Source organism: Notothenia rossii (assembly GCF_949606895.1).
Source record: "Notothenia rossii genome assembly, chromosome: 11".
NCBI lineage: Eukaryota > Metazoa > Chordata > Actinopteri > Perciformes > Nototheniidae > Notothenia > Notothenia rossii.
In genome coordinates, this window is record NC_136910.1 from 26,189,836 (window position 1) to 26,211,581 (window position 21,746).

Below are 21,746 nucleotides of genomic sequence, written 5' to 3' on the forward strand. Positions count from 1 at the left end.
ATCAATCATGAAAAAAAGTGCCACTGGGCAATATCATGGAGGGTTTAGCTTTGTTGACTGTATGCAAAGCTGCAGTTCATTTTTTTTAGATGTACTCAATGTGACCATTCTGTGTCAAACCTTTTTATTTACATGTTTACTATATAAAACAGCTTAAACTGTTCAATATGATTTTACCCTCTTTAGTGCCACCGCTAGGAAGCTTTAAGTGTATTTTTCGGTGTGTGTGTGTGTGTGTGTGTGTGTGTGTGTGTGTGTGTGTGTGTGTGTGTGTGTGTGTGTACTCACATGGGCATTGTTGTTGTTGGTGCTGGATCGTGACCGTCTTCTGGAGGTGATACCGATGTTTTCTCCTTTCAGTAGGGAGTGTACCACATCATCCAGAAAGGTCATCTGGATCATAGAGGGGTCCACGTTCTGAGGCTCTAGCACCTGAACACACAGCAGATTCACTTTACACTCAGTCTATTCTTCATCATCATCATCATCATCATCATCACCATCATCATCATCTCCTGTTTTTAAAGGTGCTGGATATTAATGAACAAGTAGTTCAGAGTGATCATACTACACTGTGGTGAGGTGTTCTGGTAGCTGAAATCATATGGCTATGTTCAAACAGAGACTGAGAGTCAACTGGTGTCAGTACAGTTTGATATCATTTGGGGGGCAGTAGCTCAGTCTGTAGAGGCCTGGGAACCTGAGGGTCGCCTATTATTAATGTATTGATGTGTTCATGAAAGCTGGTGAAGGTGCAGCTAGTTTTAAGTCCATCATTTACTACTGGATAGCATGTGAATTAAATTCAGGTTACTAATGTTTAAATGTTGATCATATTGGTAATCATTAAACTATATCTGCAAATGTTTGTTCAAAATTGTTCTTCCTCAATTGCCCATGCTAACAACTCAGTAAATGAGCTAGTAGACCATTTTAATTATACAATAACAAATGTCATGGATACCATTGCTCCCATTAAAATAAAGGAAGTATCTGGCAAGAAAATATCTCCATGGAGAAAAGTGAAAGAGTGTAGAAGAGCCAAACGCAGGTGGAGAAAAACAAATCTCCAGGTTCACTTGGAAATATATAAAGAGAGACTCTGCATCTATAATCAGGAAATAAAAAAGGCACGACAGTCTTTCTTCTCTGACATAATTGCCAAAAACAAAAACAACGCACGTGCCTTGTTTGCTACCGTCGACAGACTAACAACCCCCCCAGTGTCATTTCTATCCACTAGGGCCTGCAAGGAATTTGCCTCCTTCGGGTGTTTTTCCACAGGCCCTGAAAACTGCAGTCATTAAACCACTCTTAAAAAACCATAATCTAGACGCATCCGTAATGAATAATTATAGGCCAATATCAAACCTCCCATTTTTAGGCAAAATTATTGAAAAAGTTGTTTTTCAACAGCTGAGTCATTTCATGCTTTTAAATGACGGTTTTGATGTGTTCCAGTCAGGCTTTCGACCAAACCACAGCACTGAGACTGCTCTTGTTAAAGTCTTCAATGACATCCATTTAAACACAGACAGTGGCAGAATATCAGTGTTAGTATTATTAGATCTCAGCGCTGCGTTTGACACTGTTGACCACAACATATTACTAGACCGACAAGAAAACTGGGTGGGACTTTCGGGAACAGTCCTAAATTGGTTTGATTCCTACTTAAAGGACAGAAAAAACGTTGTCTCTATAGGCAACTACACATCACCGTTGACAAATATGACATGCAGGGTTCCTCAAGGCTCCATCTTAGGACCTCTGCTGGCCCAAATTATGAAAAACAACGACTTAAGTTATCATATCTATGCAGATGACACCCAGATTTATTTAAAAATGTCACCAGGAGACTATTCTCCGATTACAACACTGACTAAGTGCATTGAGCACATCAATGACTGGATGAGTAAGAACAAACAGAAAACTGAGATGATTGTTTTTGGAGCAAAGGAGGAACGATTAAAAGTCATCGCAGAGCTTCAGTCGGCAGACTTCAAAACAAAAAATAAAGCAAGAAATCTAGGTGTAGTGATGGACTCAGAATATTAACAGTCACATTACAACAGTTATTAAGTCTGCATATTATCACCTGAAGAACATAATCTAAGATTAAAAGACTAATGTCACAACAGGATTTAGAAAAAGTTGTCCATGCTTTTATCTTCAGCAGACTCAACTACTGTAATGGTGTCTTTACAGGTCTCACAAAAAAATCCATTAGAAAGCTGCAGCTGATTCAGAACGCTGCTGCTCGTGTCCTCACAAACACTAAAAGAGTGGATCACATCAGTCCAGTTCTGAAGTCTTTACACTGGCTTCCAGTCTACCAAATAATTGATTTTAATGTACTATTGCTAGTTTTTAAAGCACTGAATGGTTTAGGACCAAATCATATTAACGATCTCCTGCAAAATTATGAACCATCCAGGAGTCTCAGGTCTTCTGGGGCGTGTCTGCTCTCTGTTACAAGAGTCAGAACTAAACATGGAGAAGCAGCGTTTAGTTTTTATGCCCCGACCATCTGGAACAAACTGCCTGAATCCAGCAGTTAATACTTTTAAATCAAGATTAAAAACTAATCTTTTTGACGCTGCATTTGGATGAGTTGTTCAAATTCAAATTGCAGTTTGGCTTTTATCCATGTATTTTATACGTGTTGTGTTTATTTTAATATCTTTGCTTTTTAAAATGCCTGTTTTTAAATGTGCTTCCACAGTATTTCTTCTTAACTGTCTTTTATTTTATTTTGTAAAGCACTTTGGGTTGTCGTGTGCTGAAAGGTGCTTAAGGTCTGAACTGTAGTGAAGTAGAAGTACAAAGTAACATACAATGGTCAAACTAAAGTACAAGTACCTCAAAATTGTACTTAAGTACAGTACTTGAGTAAATCTACTTAGTTACATAACACCAATGGGGTGTGTGTGTGTGTGTGTGTGTGTGTGTGTGTGTGTGTGTGTGTGTGTGTGTGTGTGTGTGTGTGTGTGTGTGTGTGTGTGTGTGTGTGTGTGTGTGTGTGTATGTACCTGGTCATTCATAACGACCATGTTTCTACTGAAGAGGTCGTGGTGTGTAATGATGCCAGTGAACCACTGAGTGGCCGAGTCTTGTCTGTACACCCGCACACGGTATCCATTCAGAGAGTAGGGACCTGAAACAACAGGAAGGCGTTCATCAGTGTCAGAGTGCTGGGGTATCAGCTACAGCCCAGCTACAGCCTGCCCCTGTTAGAAGAGATCCAGTGCAGTCACTAACTCTGATGACTAAAACACACAAACCTGTAGATACATTGTAAGAGTGGTATCCACAGAGAATCAGAATTCCTTTATTCATCCCGCAACTGGAAAATGTACAGCAAGAGTATAGTGCAGACTAAGCAAAAAGAATAGACTTACATATCATATGAACACGTATTCACACGTCATTAGTAATACAAAATACAAATAACTGTACACAAAACTAAGAAGCAGTAAATAATAAAAAAGTGACTATACCAAAAATAAAATCTTGAAGGAGCTGGTAATGTTTACAGATTGTAAATAAATTGAAAGAAAAACAAAAGGTTTAATTGCACAAGGTTATATTGCATAGAGTTCTATATACACAGGCAGTGTTATTGAACACAGAGAGTCATACTTGGCTATATAATAAGCGTAATAAAAAGCTCACCTTGCATAAAAATCTCCTGCACCTTCTGGTCTTTGAGCCAGCCTCTCACTTCGTCATGGAGCTGATGGTTGTCTCTTAGCACTGGGTTCAGACTGTCCACCTCATCCTGAGACACACACACCAACACACAGCATATCAGAGGATCGGCATCAAACACACTCACACACAAACTTATTTAAAACAGTTCACTAAAAATATTAGATAGCCCAAGTCTGAGTAATACAACTATTCCAACAGGAACAAACCCTGCTGAGGAGCCAATGTTAATGAGGGCAACCGCAGGCTTTCTGTTTGCAACTGGTAGACACAAAGAAACGCACACAATTCCTCTGATTTTATCCATAATATCATTCCAGATTCCTGTGGGAACAATTCATTCTATAACTGTCCCATCATACTCTAACTGGACAGACTGAAAATGTATTGTACCATAAACACATAAAAAGGAAGTGCAGATATGAACGCAGCACATCTGGAATTCACTATGGAACTACACACACATTCACAGAGACAAAGCAGCAAAGAGGGGATGAGCTTTGAGAAGAATGAATGAAAGAGCAGTTTGCCAGAGAGAAGGAAGAACACTTGAAAATACCATTTTGTGATTTTAATGAAACAGATGATAAAACACAGAGGACAGATATCAATATCACAGTCTCCACTCAAACACACAAAGCACCCATACATGATGCTGACAGATGACAGGGGGAGGAAGAGAGCAAACCACCGTCACCACACAGCTCTACTGTCTGTCTGTCTGTCTGTCTGTCTGTCTGTCTGTCTGTCTGTCTGTCTGTCTGTGTGTGTGTGTGTGTGTGTGTGTGTGTGTGTGTGTGTGTGTGTGTGTGTGTGTGTGTGTGTGTGTGTGTGTGTGTGTGTGTGTGTGCGTGTGTGCGTGCGTGTGTGTGTGTGCGTGCGTGTGTGTGTGCGTGCGTGTGCATGTGTGTGTGTGTGTGTGTATAGTTTAGTTGAGGTTCTGGAGTGGATTATTTAAGGAGGAAATATTGTTTTCATCAGAATGATCTACTGAGCCACGGCGGCTTATAATGAGGTTCACCTATATTAAACCATTGTGAAGGTCATATTAAGTAATATTTAGAAAACACTGATATACTTGATTACCTGCATGAAAACCTGCTGTTTGGGAATAATTTGCTTAGGTATTCAACCTTTGACACGGTTCATCATTTTCTCCTCTCACTGTCTCCTTTCCCATGGCATAGATCTACGGCCTTGGGTATTGCTGCTATCTCTTTTAAGGAGGAGCAGCTTGGGCGCATTGTTGTTGCCAGTCTATGACAGAGCACAAGCCGCCATGAGGTAGTTTACTGTTCAGGGACGAAGGTTCCCTGGCGCACATTCTTTCCTATGGACGAGAGCTCTAGTTAGATTCAGGGTCCATAATGTTTAGTCTCACTGATAAAGAATGTTGATTATTGCACTCCGAACTAGTTAAAACCTTGAGCTACAGAAAGAATTTTTCAGAATTGGTTTGGCAACTGCTGTGTCAACTCGTGACACACCAACTGTCTTGTCAACTCTCCGGCCGTAACTCCAAATAAACCATCAGTGTTTGACATAAAAGCTCCAACTCTCCAACTTCTGTAGCATCAGGAGACTCCCCATTGCTACAGAAGTTTCTCCCACACATCTACACAAGGTCTCATTTCTCACATTTCACGTCTTTTATTTGTTATTATTATTAGTGTATTATATGAATGTACTATTAGCATTAACCTGCAAAATAGTAAATAACTCACAACTCGTGTTTATAGTTTCTGCGTTTTCTAGTCAAAAGTATATTGTTTTTCATGTTATTTGCTTTTGTTCAAAATGTTTATGAACATAACAGTACATTCCAAATGTATATTATGTATAGATGTTGTAATTGTACAAAGCTTTGGCAACACTGTATCTCATTATGTTATTGCCAATAAAGCTATTTCAATTGAGTTGAATAGCATATCAATGGCATTTTTTCTAAGTGGTTCAGGACAGAAGTCTGTCTTTTTGTATTGATACATAATCTGTATATTAGTGAAAAAGAAGGCACTTCCTGTCAGCCAGAAGAACTCCAGTGAGCTTTAATGCAATCTAAATCTAAAAGTATTTAAATATTTCCGATTTGTATCATCCATCCAACTAATAACCTGAGTTAGCTGACTTTCATTCATCCTTATCCTTGTACAAAAAATAAACGTTATCATATCAGGACATACATATACAGTTTTGTCAGACGTGAAAAATGGCAAAAGCTTCAAATATCAGTTTAAAATGACAACATACAGTGTCTTTACAGATACTGTATGGACATATACATTTAAGTACCGGTAGCTTAAAAAACTCAAAAAAAGCTAAATGTAGCATTTGCCTTTACAAGCAAAATAACATATTTCTGTGTGTCGTCCTGCTGCAGTGTTCTAGTTTCCCAGCCTTGTTCAGCTCTAAATGAAACCAGCTTCCACACTATAAATAGCACACTGAAATGCGGTGCTAGAGAGGTCTGCATACACATCTTTAGTCTTCCCTGCTCTGATGACCTATTTTAACATAAGCTATACAAAGGATACACACACACACACACACACACACACACACACACACACACACACACACACACACACACACACACACACACACACACACACACACACACACACACACACACACACACACACACACACACACACACACACACACACACACACACACACACACACACACACACACACACACACACACACACACACACACACACCTAAACCTGTCAGTCAACCCAGTTTGTCTGCTCACAACAACAGTAAATGAAATGGATGTGTCAGCCGTATTGATCTTTGCAAACAAATATTGTAAGAGGGAGGAGCTAACCCTGGACTCACCTCAGACATTTAGCTTTGAGGCATAACAACCTTTTCACATGATTGGTATTTAAATGACAAGATTAAAATATAAGATATCAAATAGGTTTATCTCACATTCATCTCCTAAATATTGATATCGCTGGTATACTCAGTGTCAGATATCAGAGCAAGGTCATTCCACATGGTCCTGCTTCAATATAATCCTTATTTAATCAAAAAGAAACAAGTTATTCCTATTCAATAATCTTCCAACTGGAGAAATTCCAAAGATTACAGCTACAACACATCTTTAATATTGAAGAATCACCATTATGTAGATTGTGTGATGAAGAAGAGGAAGAGCAGATGTTTTGGCTTTTCTACTGTCCATACATTGCACGTCTGTTTGCCAAGATTGAAAATGAACTGAAGCCACCCAATATTGATTACAGTTACACCTTCCAAAATTGTATTTGTGCTTCTGGAGGAAAATAGTCCAAAGATAATTAATACAATTATTTTTCTTAGTAAAATACGTATTTTTCCTACTGAATCAAGGAGTGATCTGTATTTAGAAGTTTCAAAAAAAGATCGCAAAGACAGTTTCTTTTGGAAAAAATATTGCAACAAAAAAATTCAAAAGTTCGTACTGTAAGATGAAATGGAAAACAATCAGCTCTAACGGAGAGTGGGACCGTATGAAATATTAAATAATGCTTGTCTTTGTTTGTGTTTCCTGCCTTTACTAAATAAATACAGATACATTATTACAAAAAAAGGCAAACCAATATCTAATATTCTTTACAATTTTAAACTAACTTGTGTGTAAAGATAAAAAAAAATCCTTAATAAAAACATGTCCACCAAATATTTCCCATGTTCTCCTGTAGATCTGACAGCTGGATCTCATAACGTCCTCACTGTGCTGCAGCTATGTTTAGAAAATAACACACACATGTATGAGTGTGTTAGTCTATTTCTACCAACACCACTGTAATCTATTCTAGCTCACCGTTGGCCTGTTTAGACATGACACACACAGAGACTGTGTTACCAAGGCAACATGGTCACCATGACGACCAATTGGTCTGTTTTTCGAGTGGAGAGAAATAGAAAATGAGCGGAGAATCTGGTGCATGAACACAAAGATTCAGTATCAATCGCAGTGTTTCCCACACATACCCGTCGTATTGTATCCTAACAGACAGCTGTATTTGCTGACCCAGTTTATTGTATGTTCTTATCAGAGAGCACAACGTTGTCTGTGATTTATTATCCATCTCACAATCTGCCCATGCTCTACCCTTTCTGAACCTTTTCTTGTTGCTATTGCATCAAGAATCTATGACTATTACACTGCAGAGAAAAACAAGACGAATCACAGCGCCATGTTTCCCATGCACTGAACTGCTGTAGCGTTCTCTCAGAAAACACACAACCTGAATCTAAATTCATCAACACAATAGCAAGAAGTACAGAAACGCATACAAAATGTCTTTGTATGCGTCACAGCTACGCACAGCATCTGTCTTACATTGCAGCAGAAAGTCCCATGATAACAAAATGAACTGAACCAGCACCTACACAGCCAATTACTTATAAGTCAGGGAGTATCCCTGTCCAGTGGCACAAGTGACATCATGGATGAACGGATGATGATGCAGATGTTGTAGAAGGTTGTGTCATGTCTTTTTCATCAACCACTGCAATATGTAAAATATATTGTAGTTAAACAAGCCTCTCCTGCCAGTGATGCTGAATTGGATGCAGTCACCGGACATTGTGTGAACTAATCTGTGGATCTGTTCTGAGCACACTGACATGGTGTTGGCTGATCCACAGTATAAGTAAAGAAACCTCTTTCAATTTGAAATGGGATTTATTGTGTGACTTTAATAAAGATGTATTGAAATACATGATGGATAATTAATTGTCTGTAACCTCTTCCTGAGATTATTTCTATAGCTCAGGGCTATTTGTCTGAGCTCTGCTGTGATTACAAACAGTGTGACACAAGGACAACTCGTGCAACAGATAATTAGTAATATAACAACAAATATGACACACATTCACATTGATATGGAGACAAAGACAGATGGCTTGTTAAACACTTGAAACACACTTCCTCTCAGGGACAACGCTTGTTGCCGTGGAGACAGTGAGGCTGAGGCATGAGGGAACAGTCTGTGACAGTTTGTGATTATTGTTCTTTCAGCACCAGCAGTCATAATGCTGCTCAGGGAGTGGAATGGTGAATGTTGGACATGTGAACTGCTCTGATACCCATGTCTGGCCCTATTCGTAACAGTATCACTTTAAGTTTACCGGCAGAGCTGTGATCATTTATTACGTTATTTTTTAACCAACCCCACCCTGCTGAGGGTCAGCTGTGATACACTGTGAGCCATTTCCCTGATGGAGCTTACACCATGTCCACAGTTAAATTTAGAACAGGTTGTTGCCCAGGTTTTTACAAACCACTATGACACCATCACACTTTATGGACATGAGGAATCAGTTCTACTTGGATTGTTCTGTTCAAATATGTATTGATGTGAGGTACCAATGAGTATACATCTGTACAGTATAACTTATTTGAATACTTTGTGTATGTGGATGGATTAATATACATGTGAAGGAAGGAACAATTAATATTGCATTTATTTAAGGGATTCATACTAGCTACAAAATGTACTTAAAAGCATCTCGCCACTCAGTTAGTTTCTCAAAAAGCACAAACAATTCACAGTCAAATGACTCTCATTTGGTGATATAGATCTTAATATCACAGACATCTGCTTTCAAGGAGCACAGATGGGACTAAAAACAAAAGTTTCATTTATATAACAGAATTTTTATTTGACGATGCCCTACTAACAGATGTCACTGTATCTGACCCAATTGTCACCTGCTAAAATGAGAGGCCTGCTGTTGGTGGCAAGTGAGTTAATGACCACATGTAAGGGGATCCCTCTACATCTAGCAGCAGTTTGAACTGACACCACAGGTGTCTCAGTGAGTGTGTGTGTGTGTGTGTGTGTGTGTGTGTGTGTGTGTGTGTGTGTGTGTGTGTGTGTGTGTGTGTGTGTGTATATGTGTGTGTGTGTGTGTGTGAGAGCTGTATTTGAAAGCACACAAGACGTTTTCAGAGTAACGTGACACTGATGAGGCTGCAGCCACACGAGGACGATAACGGAAACGAAGCAAAATCGTTATCAAAAAAGTATTCCATCCTCACGCAACAGGCACCAGAAACGTGTCCGTCCACACGAGACAGCTTGAACCGCTGGAGACACTGTAGTACATATGCCAGGCCTGTAAGTGGCGCTGTACTTTTGCCACAAAATACACCAAAAGCAGCGAAGAACACTTCTCGCGCATGCATGGTTGCCCTTCTGTTTATTCTCCGCGCTGGCTTTAGCAGCAGAGGTGGGGTTTCGCCGGTCAACATGTCCGTTAAAGTTTAAATCTTCCGGACAAAATGAGAAATGTGCCGGTCAAAGGTCTTCTTTGTTATTTATAGAGCTTTAAAACAAATGAATAACGACTCTATAATAATATAAGAATAATAGACGGAGGACCGAGCCTCTCTTTTCCTCCCCCTCTCCTGACAGCCAGTCAGTATCCGTGGTCTCATACAGCTGGCTGATCCAGTAATGAGTGACCCGACAGTCAAAATAAACATATTTATAACTAGTTTAGGTAGTTTGAGAGGTAATTAAAATAGCTAAGAGTGATGATCTAACTTGAAGTGTGTGTTTTGTCCATATCGATCAAATCTAGCTGGAAGCTCCTGCTGGGTAGTGCACCCAGCAGGAGCTTGATCTGCGAGATACCGGGACCTGGCTCGAAACACTCGGTTGTTGTTGTTTTTGTTGTTGTTGTTGCCGAAACACATCAGCAATGACGCGGGGGACACGGGGGTGAGCAGGAGAGGCGGGGCTATTGCGTCATCGTTATCAGGAAATGATCGTTATAGAGTGGCTAGTAGCAGCCACTCTATACTCTAGTGGCTAGTAGCAGTGAAGATAGAGCCTCGGAACCTGAAGTCTTTGACTCTCCTGAAAAAGAAGAATACAAAGACAACAAGAAGGATCCATTTGGACATGGGTAAGTGTAAATATTACAGTAATAGTGTACTGGCAATGTGTGGGGAATGCCGCAAAAATGAACTATAGGTTTATTGATATATATTTTTTTATCGATAGTCATGAACTTTTTCTAGGGACAAAATAGACTCTCCATTAGCAAATATTTACTCTGTGTTAATGTTATTTTGGTGTGTAAAAGTGAGATTACATGTGTAGATGATTAAATTAATCATTTATTTATGGGCTCAGAACAGTCTCATAATACACACATGCACACAGAAGGATTCAAACTTGTATTTCATGATCCGCAAAAGGATTCACACTTGTATTTCCGGATCCACACTTGTGTTTTTCAATGCACACACAAATGTGTTCCGTTTCATATACATGTAAATAAAATCCAAATACAGAAAAAAGTTTTACATATGTATTTTTGATCCTCACATATTTGTTTTCCGTTTAAAACCTCTGAATCTGCAAACACAAACCGCTTTCTTTGCACGGATCGCTGTGCATGAGACTCCCCTGACGGTCAGCCGATTCTTACTTGTAATTTTTTCTATCTATAGCCAATCAGATGTCTCCTCAATTCTAAGCCAATCACACAAGGGTAGATTTCTTGCGTTCATGACGTAGCGCTTCATGTAGGCCTACGCATTTTGCGCAGTCCGGAGCTGACAGGTCCATGGAGCCTGCTTGCAGGCGCTAATCTCAGGACACCTCCACTCTCAGTACATTGCCACTTTCCGAACAGGAAATGCATGCAAATACAAGCCTTTATATTATTAAGGTACAGCGCCACTTTCCGAACCATTGATGAATGCTTGTGTACACAAAAACGGCAGGCAAAACCGTTTTGAATGTGTGTTTCCTGTATAGCGAATACAGCTGCTTTATTTATGTCTCCATGAAGTTGTTGTGAGTGTGGAGGGAGCAGCTACAGGTTAGCTTAGCCTAATCGTTCAGTGCACTACGAAGCCAGTGCTAGACAGTGAACTGTCAACGGGGGGAGCCCCGCCGGTCATTATCGGCCGATATTCACTCTTAATAGTTTGATTGGTGCTCTCTATAAAGGCCGATCAGGAGAGCTGGATCTGATCGATATGGACATAAACGCGAGTGAAGTATAACCGGACGAGAGAGAGAGATCAGATCAGCTGCTGAGTCTGACGGAGACACGCAGCTCTGCATGATCACCTGATGCTCCGCCCTCTGTTTAGCGAGCTGACCGGACAGCGCAAAATGCGTATATGAAGTGTCATGAACGCAAGAAATCATACCCTTGTGGGGGCGCGCTCATGTGATTGGCTTAGAACGAAGGAGACATCTGATTGGCTATAGATAGAAAAAATTACAAGTACGAATCGGCTGACGGTCAGGGGAGTCTCAAAAAACCCACACACGAATGCACAGCGATCCGTGCACAGAAAGCGGTTTGTGTTTGCAGGTTCAGGGGATTTAAATGGAAAACAAATATGTGTGGATCAAAAATACATATGTAAAACTTTTTTCTGTGTTTGGATTTTATTTACATGCTATGAAACGGAACACATTTGTGTGTGCATTGAAAAACACAAGTGTGGATCCGGAAATACAAGTTTGAATCCTTTTGCGCATAATGAAATACAAGTTTGAATCCTTCTGTGTGCATGTGTGTATTATGAGACTGTTCTGAGCCCATATTTATTCGTCCCACAACGGAGACATTTACAGTGGCTATAGGCTATAGTGGCTATATGTTTTTGCCATCGATTATTGTATCATACTGTTCTGTACAGATGAGACTTTGTCATAGATTTATTTATATGTGTGCCTGTGATTATTTTTATCATACTGTTCTGTACAGATGAGACTTTGTCATAGATTTATTCATATGTGTGCCTGAGATTATTTGTATCATACTGTTCTGTACAGATGAGACTTTGTCATAGATTTATGTATATGTGTGCCTGTGATTATTTTACCGTCCTGTACAGATGAGACTTTGTAATCAGATGTAGTCTATGTATATTTGTGTCTGTGATTTTATACTGAATGTAAAGTAACTGGAAATACCTGTGTGTGTGTGTGTGTGTGTGTGTGTGTGTGTGTGTGTGTGTGTGTGTGTGTGTGTGTGTGTGTGTGTGTGTGTGTGTGTGTGTATGTATATGTGTGCCTGTGATTATTTTACCGTCCTGTACAGATGAGACTTTGTAATCAGATGTAGTCTATGTATATTTGTGTCTGTGATTTTATACTGAATGTAAAGTAACTGGAAATACCTGTGTGTGTGTGTGTGTGTGTGTGTGTGTGTGTGTGTGTGTGTGTGTGTGTGTGTGTGTGTGTGTGTGTGTGTGTGTGTGTGTGTGTGTGTGTGTGTGTGTGTGTGTGTGTGTGAGAGAGAGAGACTCCTGTCGTCCAACCTCCCAAACTTTCTTTTTATGTGTGCATTGTTATTTGTGCTTGAGCATTTGTACTTTATTTCAATGAAATTAGTTGTAATTATTGTCCTACATTTTAATTTGTTTTACAGAGATGTTTCACAGCTGCCTGGGCCTAGTGGCCCACAGGCGGCGTTGACCCAGCAGCCAGAACATCCATCTGTGCCTGACCCCAGGTCAAGATCTACCGTGGCTCAAGGGCCTTCACCAGAGCCATCACCACCAAGGACCAGCAAACCAGCATCACTACAGCTGCCTCCACCTCCATCTGCGGCTGCCACCAGGTCAAGATACACCTCAGCACAAAGGCTCCACCACAGCCATCACCATCAACCCAGCCAGCAAGGAGGTCTCGTGGAGTTCTCGTATAGCACTTGTACCCCCCACCTACACAGCAGCCCATGCACCATCACCCCCACCTACACAGCAGCCAGACCCACTGTCTTGGAAGACAGACAAAGACCTTGACATTTATAATGAATAGTTGGTGGAAAGTTCTGATGTTCAATATTGTAAATAGTGAGATTTTCCAGTTTCTTATATTTATATAAATAGTTGGTTGAAAAAAAACATATTTATAATAAATTGTTGGTTGAAAAAAAAAGTTTGAATGCTCAATTTGTATTTGTACACATCACATGAACCTTGGTATGTAATATGAAGTCATTATTCAGTCATAATGTATCTCATTCCCTGCTGTGGTGAAAGTAGAGTGATAAACACCTGTTTTACTCCAAATTTGAAATACTTTTTTTCATTTTGTATTACACATGTATATACAGTGTAATTCAAATATTTCACAAATTCTATGATCCTAAGACTTTGGTAACCAAATCTAAAACACCAAAACAATTGGATGAAATTAGTAAATTTGTGTTTTCACAAGAGTTTTGAAGATTTTCCGAAGATCGGATGTCAAATGTTAAGCTTTAGAGCTACTTATCTCATCACACAGTGCTCTACGGTGAGTAATTTGCATTTATAGCAAGACCAGAGATTGTCCTGAACATTTTGATATGTAACACATGTGGTGCCATGTTATAAGAAGTACATTTAAAAGGTGATTTAAAGAAACATCTAAAGATCGAGAAAACAACCTTAGACTCCAGAGGGTTAATGTGTTACCCCAACAACGTCCAAAACACATCCTTAGAATGTTGCAGGCAAAACATTCCACCTTTGTTAACATATCACATTAAAGGAACATTTTATAAAACACTTTCTGTCATCTCAGGCCTTGTAATGTTTTAAACATAAAGCATGTTATCCTTCTCTAAAATAATAACATTCTGGCAACATAAACAAATCTAACTTGCAGCTGAAAACATTTTAAGAACAGTAGGGCATAAGGTTCTAAAAATGTTATCAAAAACATTTAAAGAATATTTTTAGAGAACGTTATCCTACCTTTCAGAAGAACATTCTGGGAACCAAAATAAAAGCTTATGCTGAAAACGTTTTAAGAATAGTAGGGCATAATGTTCTACCAATGTTATCAACAACATTTTAAGAAGGTTATCACCAAACATTTTAAGAATGTTTTTAGAGAACGTTATCCTACCTTTCAGAAGAACGTTCTGGGAACCAAAATAAAACTTCCCGCTGAAAACATTCCTAGAACAATGAATGTAACATTCTCAGAATGTTTTTAGAACCAAACATTTCTAGCTGGGTAGGGCCAGCTGCTGCCAAGGCTAGGTGACCTCGGGTTTTGAGCCTGGTCTTGGGCACTATCAGCAGCAGCTGGTCAGCAGACCTTAAAGCTCTGGCTGGGGTGTAGCGATGGAGGAGTTCGGCTATATAGGCTGGAGCCAGCCCATTTAGTGCTTTAAAAACAAATAAAAGGATTTCAAAATCAATTCAGAACCGAATTGGAAGCAAGTGTAGTGAGGCCAAAATTGGGGTGATGTGGTCACGTTTTTTGTGGCCTGTCAGAAGACGTGCAGCTGCGTTTTGGACTAGCTGCAGGCGTTTAATTGAGGCCGGGTCCATACCCACGTATAGAGCGTTGCAGTAATCCAGTCTTGAGGTTACGAAGGCATTAATAACCCTTTATAAGTCTTTAAAAGATAAATACGACTTGGTTTTGGCCAATAGTCTTATTTTTAAAAACCAGGATTTCACTACGGTGCTGACCTGCTTGTCGAATTTAAAAGTGCTAGTGAAGGTCACTCCAAGTTTCATGACAGAGGGGAGGATATTTTTATTGAGAGAGCCCAGAATATCAACTGGAGAGGCTGGAGGTTGGGGTCCAAAAATGATGACCTGCTCTTGTTGAGGTTGAGAACGTTTTGGCTCAGCCAGGATATTATCTCTGTTAAGCAGTCCATCAACTGCTGTAGTGAGTGTTTGACATTTGCTTTGAGAGGCAGATAGATCTGTACATCATCGGCGTAGCAGTGGAAGGGAATATTGTGTTTTATGAGAATTGAACCTAGGGGCAGTAAAAATAGGATGGGGCCCAGAATAGAGCCTTGGGGAACCCCACAGGTAAGATGGGCTTTGGCAGAGGAGAAGGCACCTAGCTGCACGGAGAAGCTACGGTCTGTCAGGTAGGACCTGAACCATGCAAGGGCAGAGCCTGTGATGCCAGCGGACTGTTCAAGCCGTGACAACAGGATGCTATGGTCCACAGTGTCAAAGGCAGCTGTCAGGTCTAACAACACCAAGACAGCTGGGCTACCTGAGTCGGCGGCTAGGAGCAGATCATTAAAAACTCTTAAAAGGGCTGTTTCAGTACTGTGCATGGGTTTGAAGCCAGACTGAAACTTTTCATGGATTCCATGCATGGTTAAGAAAGACTGCAGCTGGCCGTAAACTACTCGCTCCAGGGCTTTAGATAAAAAAGGTAGCTGGGGGATGGGCCTAAAATTTGCGAGAATGGAGGGGTCGAGATTTTTCTTTTTAAGTAGTGGCTTGACCACGACATGTTTGAAGGCAGCTGGGACCCATCCTGAGCTAAGACAGGTGTTTATAAGCAATAAAATACTTGCTCCAACTGAATCTCTGAGAAGGCGAGAGGGAATGCTGTCTGAGGTGCAGTTTGTCGGCCGCAGGTGCTTGACTACATCCGAGAGAGAAGAGAGGGATACAGGCTCAAAGTGGTCGAGGACAGCAGGGCACAGAAAAGGGGCAGAATCTGGGGTAGCATTAGTGTGGGCTAATGCTAAAAATGTAAGAAACTTATCACAGAGAGTAGTCGATGGCACAATAGAAGAAACATCACAGGGATTAATAATAGAGTTGAGGACATTAAAAATAACCTGAGGTTTATGGCTGTTTTTGGAAAAGCTGCAGATAGAGCCATAAGAAAAGAATGCAACTGATTATGTAATGTTTAATGTCATTTCTAAAGGCAATCATTTAAGCTTTGTTAGTTCCAGGTTTAATATGTGCAATAAGTTAATTTCAATAAGTTTTGCAATAAACCTTTAACCAGTCCGGCCCTCGACTAGTACCCATTTTTAAATTTTGGCCCACTGTGTATTTGAGTTTGACACCCCTGGTCTATATGATAGAGAACTGTAGCGGATACGACCGTTATCGTCCTCGTGTGGCTGCAGCTTGAGATGAAGTGTGTGACAGCAGGGAGGGAGAGAGAAACACACACGTTTAACTTCTAAGTTCTGTTAATGTATATAATTAATAACCTATTACTAACTTACTAAGCCAAACTGTATAGTTCTTCGATTTCTTTATTAGTGCGAATGCTGTGCCACAGCATTCCACTATAGTTCTTCGAATCTTTATTCTTCCCCTTATTATTATTTCAGCCAATACTTTGGCTCTCCATTACTTTCAGCTACAGAAACCATTCAAATATTAAACTATTCAGCCTTTTCAGGAATCGATGGGAAACCTTCAACTTTTAATAAATATTTTATACTTTTTGAAATATTCAGCTTTTTAAACTCTTTTTTTAACATGGAAGTCAATGGGAGGAGCCTTCAAATCCTCTTTTCCTACACCTTGCGCCAAATGCTACTCCTTCCACCTAGCTTCAAATAGACTCCCATGTTAAATTTGACCGGAACTTTCTTCAGAACAGAGAGAAGTACATTTTAGACAAACTGCTCCCATCTCCACATTTTACACACAAAACCAAAAAAAACAACATATATCAATTCATTGGGGTTCCCTGATGCTCACGGTCTGGTGTTTTTTGATAGGAGCCATAGTTTTTGAACAATTGGCAAAATTGTCAGATATAATCCTCAATGCATTCTTAATGGGACTCAGTGCTGCAGTTGGTAAATCGTCATAAGTCGTCACCATGGTAACCTTTGATCTCTGGGTTTACACACACAGGAGTTTGTAAACATTTTTCAAAATATGTTATACTTTTTAAAATATTCAGCTTTTTAAAGTATTTTTAAACTCTCTCACACACAGACAGACAGAAGGATACACACTCACTCTCTCTCTCTCTCACACACAGACACACACACACTCTCTCTCTCACACAGACACACACCGATGATGATGAATGATCAAGAGAAGAGAGATAGGGCGATCAAGAGAAGAGAGAGAGGGCAATCAAGAGAAGAGAGAGAGGGTGATAGAAGAGTGAGAGGGTGATCAAGAGAAGAGAGAGAGAGCGATCAAGAGAAAAGAGAGAGGGTGATCAAGAGAAAAGAGAGAGGGTGATCAAGAGAAGAGAGAGAGGGCGGTCAAGAGGAGAGGGAGAGGGGGCGATCAAGAGAAGAGAGAGAGGGCGATCAAGAGAAGAGAGAGAGAGGCTGGTAGAAGAGTGAGAGGGTGATCAAGAGAAGAGAGAGAGGGCAATCAAGAGAAGAGAGAGAGGGCGATCAAGAGAAGAGAGAGGGTGATCAAGAGAAGAGTGAGAGGGTGATCAAGAGAAGAGAGGGCGAGCAAGAGAAGAGAGAGAAGAGAGAGAGGGAAATCAAGAGAAGAGAGAGAGTGCGATAGAAGATTGAGAGGGTGATCAAGAGAAGAGAGAGGGCGATCAAGAGAAGAGAGAGAGTAATGTAACCTCCTAATGTAATGTATAACTCCTATGAAAATGTTCAAAAAGTGCTCAAACTTCACATGTGTGCTAACAGTCCAGCCGTGAAGACATCTACGGGACAGTTTTGAGATTTCTTCAAATGCCGTTGCCATGGCAACTAGGGCTGTACCCGAATATCCGAATATTCGTTCGTTGGAGTACTATTCAGGTTTCTATTTCGTTATTCGGATATTTGTTTTGTTTGTTTTTTCCCCGTTTTTTTCTTCAAATAAAATTTATTGAAATCTCCAATATCAACGTAAGAGCGTTTGCCTCTTCGGGGGGTGCTAACACTTAACCATAAACGTTATCGTTTACTTTCTCCGTCTCTATATGTAGATATTACTTTTCTCCGTTAATCTCCGTCACGTTGTTTCCAAAGCAACAACAACTTCCTGTCAACTGCGCTAACTCTCCTTCAAAATAAAAGCATGTCCATAAATAGGAAGCCAAGCCAAATTAGACTTAAGACATATACAACTGCAACGAAAGTAACAAACACAATGCGATATCCTTTTCAATTTCAAAGAACACACATTGGGTCACATTGACAAATAACTAAAACACAACAATACTGTAGAATAATAAAATGAATGCCGTGAATACACCGAAATACACGTGTTGAAGCGGTTCGCTGCTGATTACTACTATTTAGCTGGGCCACCATGCGGCCAATCATATGCAAGGACACACTAGGATAATACCATTATGTGAAAGAAGGGTGGGGGGCACAGCAGGTGTAGTGGTACAGGCCAGCTGCAAAGAGCGACGGGGAGACGGATATAAATGCAAGCGCGTCGGAAAAAGTCAAGAAATTTGCGAAAACCGAAAAAAGAAGCAGCATCTGGCTGCATTTCAATGATATTGGAGAAAGCAAAGCTGAGTGCAGGATTTGCACAATGAAAATAACCTTCAGAGCAGGTTTTCTCTTTGGTAACCACTCAGGATTTATTGTCAGAGGAGGGAGAAGTTCAGATCTTGTACTTGAGTAAAAGTACCAGAGTGTAGGAATACTCGGTTACAATAAAAAGTCCTGCATTCAAAATGTTACAAGTAAAAGTACAAAAGTATTAGCATAAAAAAATACTTAAAGTACCACCTGCAGAGGGATCTAGATGCAGGTGTTCCTTTCCCCATTGAGACCGCCTCGCTGCACATTATCCCTTGCATAAAGATAGATTGTGGGTCCCTTATAACATGTTTTCAGGCCTGGTTCTACAGTTGAGTCGTTATGCACCCTCATTTGAAAAATGAAAAGTAATGAAAAGTCAAAAATATTAAATATATAATAATAATAATAGTAGTAATAAGAATAATAATAATAATAATAATAATAAGAAGAAGAAGAAGAAGAAGAAGAAGAAGAAGAAGAAGAAGAAGAAGAAGAAGAAGAAGAAGAAGAAGAAGAAGAAGAAGAAGAAGAAGAAGCAGAAGAAGAATTATATATATATATTTTTATATTTAAAAAAGTACCCAACTCGCCTGTACAGTGGGTTGAGACGCTCATTTTGCAGCTCATGGTTTCAAAATAGAGATTGGCTGGAATATTCATGTAAAAAAGATGACATCTTCTGCTATGCATGTAGACATTTCGGTTCAAGTAAGTCAGATGCCTTCACCACGACTGGCTACAACAACTGGCGCCATGCTCTTGTACGTGATAAGGGACTGGGAAGGCATGAATCAAGCAAAGAGCACATAGATCCTCCTAATGTTACTCTCAAAGTGCACCAGATTGATGCTTTTAACTTCAATATTTTAAAAAAAATCTTCCCGGGGGAGCATGCCCCCGGAACCCCTAGAGGAGGTGAGGAGCCTCCTAGAGGGTGTTAGGTCCACTCCCCACTTATAAAAATAGCACTTTACTACTGCACCCTCTCCAATCTCGGATGCACCCTGAGTAATTTTGTTATGGAACCGGGCCTTCATGTTGTACACAGTGGAAATAAACATGCTGGTCACCTCAACTTCAGGGATATTAAACATTAAACTCCTTCTGAATCAAACCGTCACAGTAGCCTTACCTTACTGATCCCTCTTAAAATAGAAAAAAACACGTTACTTTACCAGCAGAGAGAAAATGGATTATTAAATTATTAATTTGACTAATAAAGAGCAGTTTGATTATTAAGTATTATTCTGTTGATGGATTTCATTACATTTGTTGAAAAGCACATAATGACTTGTTTAAGACTCGTTTTGTCAAAGTTTAGGACTTGGACTTGACTTGAACTTGCCCATCCTGACTTGAGACTTGACTTGGAATTGAGCGCAAAGACTTGAGACTTGACTCGGATTTGCAAAACAATGACTTGGTCCCACCTCTGCTACTTCCATCTGATATTTAACTCCTTCAGCCTATTTTCAGCTGCAGAAACCATTCAACTATTACATTATGCAGCTATTTCAGGACATCAAGGCTATACATGTTGTTGTTCATACCTTTTTTTAAACCTTTTCTTTTAAATATTAAGCTTTTTCTGCATTTTCAGCTAAATTCAGCCACAAATGTTCACAGTTTACAGCATTCGCACGCATTTTCTGCAGGAAATACATTTTCTAGTTACTTGTTAATTTATAAGCAAATAGCAAACGTTGGCAAACTTATAATGTAAATAGTTTACATTTTGTTAGAGGGGGGCTAGCCTTGCGAAGTACGTTGACTTCAATGTTATTTGTTAACCTGTATAAATATTGTATATTCAATAGAGATACTCTAGGTAAAAAATATTTTTACTTTTGTTATGTACATACTGTTGTGTTTTGTTTATTTCTTACTGTCTATACAGAAATACATATTTGCTGTTAATGTTTATTTTATTTGTAATTCATGTGCAATGCTTGTCTAAATGCTGCTGTGACAAAGGAATTTATCTTAATTACTTCTTCACACAATGAATAGTATCTTCCTTTTCTTTTATTGAATTGTATAATCATTACCTGTTATTCATAAAAAGGCATACTTATATTTGAAATGGAATTGGGAGAGAAACTTTGACAGACAGGGAGCGATTTGTTTAACCTTTGACCCTACATTTGTCGAGCGTTTGTATCACATGGACAGTTCTAAATACTCCCTAGACTCGGTGTGATCTGACCATTTGAACCATTTGTGGTGGGGGTCGGCTACACATTTGATCACATATATCTTTTGTAGCGTAAACACGAGCGTTGTGCTGATGTGTCCCAGAGAAGGGCAGAACAGAACATGAGTCATCAAACCGACAAATACAACATAGGCTCCCCTTTTTTACCTAGTTTTCTCATCTGGAGTTGACAGAAAACTGGTCAGTGCTCCCTCAGTGTCTACAGCACAGGGAACGTTCCAGCACAATACCCTGGAAAATCCACGCTGTTACTGGGCTCAGAGTGTGTAGTTTGGACAAACTGAGTCAGCACTAACTGTTCTATACCTCACCTCCTGTCCTCAACACACACCAGAACTTTCTAGCTACACACACACACACATTATTTAAATGTATACAGTTCTGTTTCATATGGGTGTAGTCTCTTAATTTCCCCCTCAAAATGCACCTGATTGATGCATTTAAGTCGAACATTTAAAAAAAAAAATCTTACCGGGGGAGCATGCCCACGGACCCCCCTAGAGGATTTGAGGTCCACCTCCACTTAAAATATGTTCATATGGATAGGTTCCCAAATATGTTTGCACATTTTTTTTTAAATAGTAACACATGTCCATATGTTTATTCTG

The 21,746-nt window shown here is 39.8% G+C and overlaps 2 protein-coding genes across 5 annotated transcripts in view; one reads left to right on the forward strand and one right to left on the reverse strand.

The window, feature by feature from the left end:
* LOC307024606 (uncharacterized protein) overlaps window positions 1-21,746 on the forward strand; it is a 402,876-nt gene that overhangs the window by 79,630 nt on the left and 301,500 nt on the right. The window lies entirely within an intron of this gene.
* The window catches only part of jmjd1cb (jumonji domain containing 1Cb), a 136,538-nt gene that overhangs the window by 47,219 nt on the left and 67,573 nt on the right, over window positions 1-21,746 (reverse strand). For all 4 annotated transcript variants that reach the window (XM_079659352.1, XM_079659351.1, XM_079659354.1 and 1 more), the window contains 3 exons: window positions 3,673-3,778; window positions 3,030-3,154; window positions 289-432 (listed from right to left, as the gene is read on the reverse strand). In XM_079659352.1, coding sequence (XP_079515478.1) covers window positions 289-432; window positions 3,030-3,154; window positions 3,673-3,778 — 375 coding nt within the window. The remainder of the gene's footprint in view (window positions 1-288; window positions 433-3,029; window positions 3,155-3,672; window positions 3,779-21,746) is intronic.